Genomic DNA, 8,935 nt, shown 5'->3' with positions numbered 1-8,935 from the left:
CACACACACACACACTGTATTTTCTATATAATATAGGCCTAAGGCCTAAGTGGACAAGTCTACTTTCAGTTTTTTACCTTTTGTGCTGTACTGCCAGTTCTCATGGTGGGCTTTACTCTGTTCCCTGTTTGGGGACAGTGGAACCTCTTTGTCCTCTCCCTCTTTCAGGCCCTCCTCCGGCCTTGACATCTGCCTTTCTGTCTTCCCAAACTTCTCATCCAGCTTTTTGAGTTTTTCAGCACATGCAGCCAATCGTTCCTCACGGGCACGCCTCTCTTCCTCCTCCCTGCGTCTGCGGGCCCTCTCAACAGCCTCTGACAGCTCAGGGGATACATATTTTGCCCTAGCTGGCCCTTGAGTTTGAGATTGGCGCTGGTGATCTTCCTGGTCAGTCAGCGGCTCACCTTGGATTTTCTGCTGGGCCTGGAGATAGAACAGAGGCATTTACTCTAGGGAGGGCGGCTGCTTTATGTAATTTGGGTGGCCTTCTTGGAAAGACACAGGAACAATCCCTCAATTTCTTTTGTTTCTTATGTGTATGTGTCTCAAAGTATATAAAAACATTTTCATAATATGTCCTTTGAGAAAAGGTTTTAACTAAGAAATAATACATTTTTACTCAAGGATTTGCTGTTTGTTCTGTTTATCCCAAGCATTGACATTTTAGGTAACAAGAATTAATTGTAAGTATTCAATTCAAAAACATGTCTAGATAAAGTTAGTTAAAATACTTTGTTTCACGTAGTTTATTTTAGGGAATTTGTCTGACCAATTGTTCACATTGAAATTGGCTAAAAAACAAAGGGATAATCTGTATTTCCATTATTTCTGTCACATCGTTTTCACTTACCAAGCATAAGGCTTGGTAAGTAAAAAAGTAGTCAGACACACATCTCTATGGTTACCGCAAGGTCATCACTCCCAATTCACAATGACAGTCTCACTCGAGGGGGTGTGAAGGCACACTGCTATTCATACACTTCTTTAGTGTTTCCTTATCCTCCACAGTGACAGAGGGATTAAAGCACAAGATGCGATGTGATTTAACTGTGGATAACATCATAATGAGTTAATCTTAGATAAGTAATCTCAAAAGGGGGAAGATGAAAGTGGAAAAACACAGTATACTGTAGTGTGTAGTTACCGGGGTGTCCGTAGAGATATATCTGCCGTTGGTCTTCCTGGGAGGTTCGTGATGGTGGTAAGAATAACTCTCCTCTGGGCCCTCCTGGGGGTAAGATACCTCACCTGAACTTAGGGAGGACTGGCAGTCACGCTGGATCTCCCTCTCCCTCTCCCTCTCCCATTCAGTCCTAAAAAATAATGACAAAATTAAACCAGGAACCTCTGTGTGAGCTTATTTAGAGGAATAATGGGCTAAGAAGGAAAGAGATCTCACCACATCTTGTTTTTATCACCGTGTTCGTCTTCGTCATCACTGAACTTGAGCTTCTCACTATAATCAACTTCCTCATGCAGTCCTGAAAAAGCAACAAACTAACAGTCAGCAACAGTGCTGTGGGATGGGATGTTGAGCACTGGGAACGGGCAATGGCATCCCATCAGCATGTTCTCAGCTGGTTAACCATCCTACTTTCATATTCATGGAGTGGAATAAAATTAGCACTGTTTACCTACACATATGTACTTAGCTGTACACCTATTTTCATCTTATTGCTTGCCTAGTATACTATGGATGCAGGCTATGGAGATACTGTACATGGAGTACTGAAGTCTTATTACAGGAGTTAGAGCAGCGAATGGTAATAATTGCTGGCCTATGATGACTAATTCAACAGTTCACATGCAAACTATGGCGTGAGTAAATATTCAGAAGCTGAGGAAGAAACTTAATGTGTCACAAACATTACGCAGTGTACTGAAATCATATTTCTCCTCACTATAAGAGGGAGCTGGAGGCAGTTCAACAAGTCTAAGAAATACTGACCAGCCCATCCATCCTCGCAGTCATTGTCAAGCTCATCCAGATCCTTCAGGTCCTCTGGATTAATGATGGCTGGGCGTTGTGGTCTTTCACCAGGCCTGCGGATGGGCTGAGAAGACAGTCGAGGTGCAGCACGGACAAAGCGGTTCTCTCTTTTCACATCACCACTGCAATTATAGATGGTTAAAAAAAACAAATTAGCAATTGCCAGAAGTCAGAAAACCTCTTGGTCAAACTGCTTAATTAATGGATAAAAGATCTCACGTTAATGAGAGCGAATGTACTTACTTGACTTGAAGTTCAGGTTTGGCGTAGCTCTGTCTAAACGCGGGTTTGCTGTCAAATCGGGCTGGGGCTGCAACGGTGGTAGGAACATGTTCTGTACCTGGGGTTTCACGTGTCTCTTTAGAGCACATCTGAAAACAGCAGGATGAAATGCAATGAGCCACCAAAATAATTGTTTCTGATAACTGTTTCTGACTATCCCACAGCTGATTTTGTTAAATTAAACCAGTAGGCTGTATTTGAAGCCTTTAAAAACAATGGATTTAAGGAGTCATAGTACTTACAAATGCGGGCAACATGTCATGGTAGACAGCAGTCGAAGTGTGGTGAAGCTGATACTGCAGGGCAGTAGGGACGGTTGTTCTACGGACAGGCTGGGTGGGTCGCAAGGAAGGCTCCTTTGGGTCAAGGACTGGTGACACTGGAGTCACTACACTAGAAGAGGTTGTGCCGGTGGCAGAGGAGGGGTGAGATGAGGCTGGAGGGGTGCCAGTCTCACCCAGGGCAGTGATCTTACCCTCAGGATCTGCTGGCAGGCCGAGGGTCAGGGACGAGGGCTGAAGGTTCCTGCCACCACCTTCCCTCCAGCTCGTCACATCTTGAAGAAATTTCAGAAATAAAAATGAATAAACTTCACATGGAATAATTTGCACTGACAAACAACCACACGGTCATCTCCATGTCTTTAATGTCAGGAGTTATTCACATGCTGCTAAGTCAATCAATGCTCTTTGTATCACTAAAACAGCCCATGCAGAACATCCCAAAATGTCTGTACACACATAAAAAACAAAAACAGCAGCTATTATCGCTTCTACAATAGAGACAATTGTCGAAACCAGGGATGGCAGATGCGAGTTAGTGAGTATAAGTATGTCAGCGGGTCTGTTGTGGAGCTCAACTAGTTGTTAATGTGTTTAATCAGCATCATTAAATCCCAGATAATCAAAACTCTGCCGTCGCCAATTTAATCATTTGTTTTCCATACTTTTATCTTTGAGACTGGCAGCCAATTCCTGAGAGTTGAGACTTACTCTGGGGGCGGAGGCTTGGTCCGGGCCCATACGACGGATCGAAGCCGCTTCTTTCCTTGCCAGCCCTGTCCTGTTCTCCAGCTGCCTTCAGCGTGGGAAATTCCTCGTGAGAGAAGGGCTGAAGTCGGTTTGAGGCCCTTAAACCTGATGTTGTTGAAGGAAGTGGCATAAAGAAAGACGTTCATCTGACTTGTACAAACTGAGGACTGTTGTACTAATTGGCAAAGACATGTGGGGGGTCACAACCCGGACAGCATACCATTCAGGATTAGAATGTTGTTTGATTTTAAACAAACACCCCCCCTTCAATTATAGATAAATTAGGGGACTCACCATCTTGCTCTACTGCCTTTCCATTTAGCTGGGCCCATTGCTTTGGTCCACCTGTGTTTGTGTTCTGTGAAAGTGAAGAAAACCAAGGTCATAGTCTAATAGCTGCATTACCCCAAAATTCCACCAGACATTGCCGCAAAGCTTTCCGGCTCTGCTGCGTTCACTGGACCTCATCCCACCCGTTCAAGGTAATGCTTTAAATTGCACCAGAAGCGGTGTGTCCCAGAAGGGGCCCTCCACTATGCTCCGGCAGGAAGCCACACACCGTAACAGCATAAAGAATACGGTCTATTTTCTCAATACAATACTGCGTGCAGACTCCAGATCGAATTGAGGGTAAGGGGCAGGTTAGAGGAGATTTTTAGCGGAAAAACACACTGTTTTGTATCCTTTTTAAAGACAGAACACATACAGACTATAACATACAACAACATATGGCAGGCAACACACTCCTAAGACACTCCGCTTCTAAAAAGCGGTCGGTGGATTTGAAGACAACCCGCAACATTAGAAAGCCGCGCCCGGTGGAATTTCTGGGTTTTTCTTGACTCTTTGGATTTAACTAATGTAATCTGCACTAGAGCTGCAGTTTTGCATTGCTAGGGCTTCTTGAAGATCAACAGGAGTCAGTTTAAAACACAATATTCTGGAGGCAATGTCCCATGTTAACCATAGCTGCATATACACACCTCCTGGTTGGCTACCGGTGAGGGCTTCTGAAGATTGGAGACAGATTTCTGTAAAGCCAGCTGTGGCTGCAACTCCGGCAGCTGTGGTATTGATGCAATAGAACTGCAAACAAAAAAGGAAAAAGCTTAGTTTTGTGAAAACCAAAAACTACGGAGGCTGTCAGAATACCATTGCAGTGCAAGTATTATCGATTAATCTTAAAAATGACTTGTAGCACATTTAATTTGCCTGAACTTTTATTGTTAGATAAGAAGGTAGTTTGCAGTCTCCTCTTACCTCTTTTGATCGGGTTGTTCCTGCTTGTTCGCCCATCCTGTACCGTCTTTAGGCACAATAATCACGTTGGGATCGTTTCCTTTGTTTTCGGACTTCAAGCTCGGCAGGTGAGCAGGTGGGGGCATGCGCCGGGCTGTGGCCACTTTGCCAAGACTCTGCAAGCCATGTCGCGGAACTACTGGGAGAGAAAACACAGGTAGGTAAAGCACTGGCAAGTGAGATTAACAAAGGGATTGAAACAGATTAACAGACATGTAAGGAAAGTAATGAAGTATTGAGGCGAGAAACAACATAAACAAACGTACCTGTGTTTTTCTGAGTTTCTATTGATTTTCCCTTGTACTTGTCAAATAGGCTGAGTGAGGAATACTTGCTTTTCCCATCCTTGGACTTGGTTATTTGCCCCAAACGATCGGACATTGCGATGTAATGTCATCGAGTATGGAAATTTTTCTTTGCGCCTCTTCCCAGTGCCTTCTGATTCTACAAAGAGAGGAGGAGAATAAATGTCCACCTTGAGTACAGTCCATAGTTTCGGGAATTTTGTCACAATATGTTTGTGGTGGAGGTTGTTACCATGTGAAGTCTGTCAAAACTAAATTTGAAATGTTTGCCACAATAAACCAAAGATACAATGTGTTAAAATAAATTATTATACAAATTTCTGGCTGCAAGGGGGCCAATTCTAATTCAAGATGAAACACAACATACAGGAGTAATGTAAACGTAATATTCCTATTTTCAGTTTTAATAAAAAATAAACAAAATAACTGACACTGTCAAATGACATTTTCAAGGTTTTGTGCAGCACAAACAAAACTCCACTTGTACTCAGATAGTAGCAGTCCTTTCAGAGGAAAATAGCTCCAGACCAAGGCTCATAAATCTGAAAATATTTGTGCCTCTAGTCACAACTGAGAAATATATATTTTGATTTGGGTCAACTGGCCATTTAATATTAATTAGCCACAGCTGATAAAATCTGTCCATGAAGGTTGTCATTGCAACAAGAGAAATTGAAGCTTGACAACTAAAAATAACCACCGTTCAGCACATGTGGCTGACTGTCGCTCATGGTTTGTGCTCGGTGTGTAGCACTGATGGGTACAGTATAGTCTGCAGTGACCATTCAGCCTGAATCGGCAGGTGGCGGTGGATTAGAGAGATTTCTGATTGTCTTTTGAGCCCCTTTTACGCGTTTAGATGCCTTTTCTTCTTCCTCAATCAAAGCAGTCTGAAAATGCCAGTGCAAAGCAAATAAAAGGAAGGCAAAGCAAATCTTTATAATACCAGTTGCATCTTTTAAATCAGAAATAATACGCGTATTGTATGTTTGTATCGGTGTATTGTGAGTATATGAATTAAATGCTTAATCAGATTCAACATTTATGTAAATATGGTTGGACAGTTTGTTCTGATTGTCTCTGATGTTTTGTAAATTAGAAACAGAGTGACGAGTTAGTTCCTCACACAGGTGCAGAACGTACATGCATGTTGGTGGTCATATGGGCACTGTGTATAGTTTCTGCAATGTGTTCCTGTGCAACTTTTAACAAAAGATGTGAGCCCAATGTGAGGTGACGCATCAATCGGCCTTTGTCGGTGCTAGTTCTTCCGTATGTCAGGGCCCTGGCCACACAGAGATCATAAGCATTTCCACTGCGACCTCAGCAACATCACAGTTGCACAGAAAGCCGCTTGCTGCATGTCAGCTCTGATCACAGTTACTCACCACGGGTATCATAAACACGGAGAAAATACAGGTAAACAAAGTGCTTCAAAAATACCAATCGAAACAGGCAGTTTTATGCCTTAAATGCACTTTACGTTAAATTAAAAAAAATGGGAAATGCCCGATTTTTACATCTGCTGTGGAACTTAACTTCAACTTTAGTTTTTGCTTGTTCATCAATCAGCGGATCCCCACTTATTTGCATGTTTGAGAGAAAATAATTACAGTGAAAAGAGCTCGGGTATGTGGATTATTTGTTCTATGATTTGAACGCCATAAAATGAAATAAATGTGGCACCTCATCACCGAGTGTCAGCCGCAGATATCCCAAAACCTTTACTGCAACTATTTGTATGGCGACACACCACTAGAGGCAAGGAGGGAAATGTTTTAACATGATTTGACAGAACTGTCCGCTTTGAATGAGTGACATGTTCAACACCGAATTCAACCCAAAGTTAAGGCCAAGTTCTTGTTGGCAGGAAGTACGACTCATGATGTTGCCATGCAAGGAAACCTCTCTCTTTCCTGGTTGAAACTCCATTTCCATCTATTCTTCCCTTGCTGTTGAGATACTTCATATAACTGATGTTTGGGGCATTGTGTATGTTTTAGTAAGCTATATATATAGGCTGTGTGCTCATCCAAAGTTTACATCTGACAAAATCAAAATCACAAGTTACAGACTTGAAAAACTTAAAATCGTTTGCTCAAAAACTCGCTGTTACCAAACAATATGCCAACACACATTTTTCTGGGCCTGCCATAGTGAAATATTTAAAATTAAGAGGGATTTTCTCATTTATTTGCTCGCTTTCTCTACACCTGAAACAATCACTTCTTGCATTAGCACAACATCTACAGACCTGTTTCCTGTAAGCAATTAGGTTTTATTTTACATGAAATGGTTTTAACAATCAAATCATTTTAAGTGCACACAGCTGCCATGTGTTTTCTAGATTCATGTTGTGTTACATGGCCTAACATGTCCATCAAGTTGAACATTTATATGATGGCTACTTGCGCTCACATTTCAACGCGTTGCTTAATACAAGTAGCAAAAACAATATAAACTAGCAGACACAAGGCGTTTAAAACGTGGGATATATTAAAATATATGTCTTTAAATAGCGGTGGCTACACACCAACAATGTTTTGGATATTTTATACGCAAATCCATGCAAATACACGTCGTTGTTTGAGCTGAATACCAGACAAACCACAAGGTAACGCTCGTTTTATCGGAGGCCGCTCGGTTAAAGCTCCGCAGAGGCGTTTTACCAGGACTGCCAAAGAAAAACTAAATATCCGTCCATTAAGGTCGGTTTAGTCAAGGATTAAAACAGATGAAGCCAGGCCACTTCCTTTTGGTTTAATCTCTGAAGAAAAAAAACGTGTAATTAGTAAAAATTGATCACAAAATTATACATTTAGCGTTAGTGAATGCTAAATTAGATAGGCTAACGCTATGACAGCTAACATGAGCCCTTTCTTGCATTTATTTTACGTTTTAAACGTTATTTCTACCAGTCAGCCAAACAAAAACCACTTTAATACTATAACTAAACACACTGGCCACATCTATAACATATTTTTCCGAGAGCAAAACAACATTTTGACCTCTCTAACGTTGTCGTTGCCCCATTGAAAGCTAATGCTAATCCCAGCACATGAAACTGACGATAGCTGCACGAAAACAAAAACAATCAACGCAGTTTTTTTCTGCTGGCAACGTAAAACACCAAAGAGGAGTCGGGTCAGTGTAGAAGTCGACCAACATTATCTTAAAGTGGAGGCTGCGTAACAACACGAAGACGACAAGAAGGAGGTGCAGTTGCTAGCCGCCGCTAGTAAAAGCAGCTATGTAAACATCGTCTTGTGGAGCTGCAACTTAAATCATTAATGTCTCCACGTTACACTGAAGATACGAGGACGCTGATTTTTCGGTTTCTTCAAGCAAGCACGCAGAAAAAAAAAAAAAAAACAGAAGTCAACCAAATTGCTCCGACTTGTTCCGGCAACTAGCGAAACGACAATCCCGTTTAACTTCCCAGTCTAGTGTTCAACAACAACCTTGACAGGCCGGGGTTGTTGTTTTTTTAGCGCTGTGGTGCTTGATATTACTAAACGCGGTTGTTTTGTGGCATATATGTATAATACACCCCCACCCGGGCTAATATTTTCAACCTTTCTCGGCTTTCAGAGCGGTCAGACGACAGGGATGGAAATGTAGGACAAGGCGATTAAAAATGGCTGCTGCACAGAACAAAGCAACAATAAAACTAGGCAGCGGAGAAAGACGAGCGAAAACTGGAGGTTTTAACCCCGCCGCACGCATCCATAACTCACCGATTCAACGACTTAGTGTACCTTCTGATCAATGACAGTGATATATTTCCACAAACTGTTGTCTAATCAAAGGATGGATGGCGATTGTAAAGCCCGATCTTCGTAGGTTGAACCGATCGCAGTGTTGTTGCTGGGATCCTACCCGGCCTGGAAATGAACAGCGCCGTGTGAAGGCTGGATCGGCTCGCCTCTGAGCGTCTTACGTCACCGCACGACGTTGGCAGGGGGACGTAAACGAGCGCCCCCTGCTGGTCGAGTTCAGCAAACACACCCTTTTTTTTTTTTTTTTTT

The 8,935-nt window shown here is 42.3% G+C and overlaps 1 protein-coding gene across 1 annotated transcript in view; it reads right to left on the bottom strand.

Annotated features, from left to right (window-relative positions):
- prrc2b (proline-rich coiled-coil 2B) overlaps positions 1-8,816 on the bottom strand; it is a 21,140-nt gene extending 12,324 nt beyond the window's left edge. Inside the window, exons 1-12 of the mRNA XM_035668326.1 lie at positions 8,645-8,816; positions 4,869-5,046; positions 4,564-4,741; positions 4,287-4,389; positions 3,598-3,661; positions 3,265-3,408; positions 2,515-2,828; positions 2,234-2,361; positions 1,949-2,112; positions 1,400-1,481; positions 1,145-1,313; positions 78-423 (exon numbers count right to left, since the gene is read on the bottom strand). Coding sequence (XP_035524219.1) covers positions 78-423; positions 1,145-1,313; positions 1,400-1,481; positions 1,949-2,112; positions 2,234-2,361; positions 2,515-2,828; positions 3,265-3,408; positions 3,598-3,661; positions 4,287-4,389; positions 4,564-4,741; positions 4,869-4,983 — 1,807 coding nt within the window. The 5' untranslated portion in view covers positions 4,984-5,046; positions 8,645-8,816. The remainder of the gene's footprint in view (positions 1-77; positions 424-1,144; positions 1,314-1,399; positions 1,482-1,948; positions 2,113-2,233; positions 2,362-2,514; positions 2,829-3,264; positions 3,409-3,597; positions 3,662-4,286; positions 4,390-4,563; positions 4,742-4,868; positions 5,047-8,644) is intronic.
- Positions 8,817-8,935: the final 119 nt, after the last annotated feature.

The sequence above is a fragment of the Morone saxatilis genome, unplaced genomic scaffold, assembly GCF_004916995.1.
Source record: "Morone saxatilis isolate NCDOM2014 unplaced genomic scaffold, NCSU_SB_2.0 Contig21, whole genome shotgun sequence".
Taxonomy (NCBI): domain Eukaryota; kingdom Metazoa; phylum Chordata; class Actinopteri; family Moronidae; genus Morone; species Morone saxatilis.
This window is presented reverse-complemented; position numbering and strand designations above follow the sequence as displayed.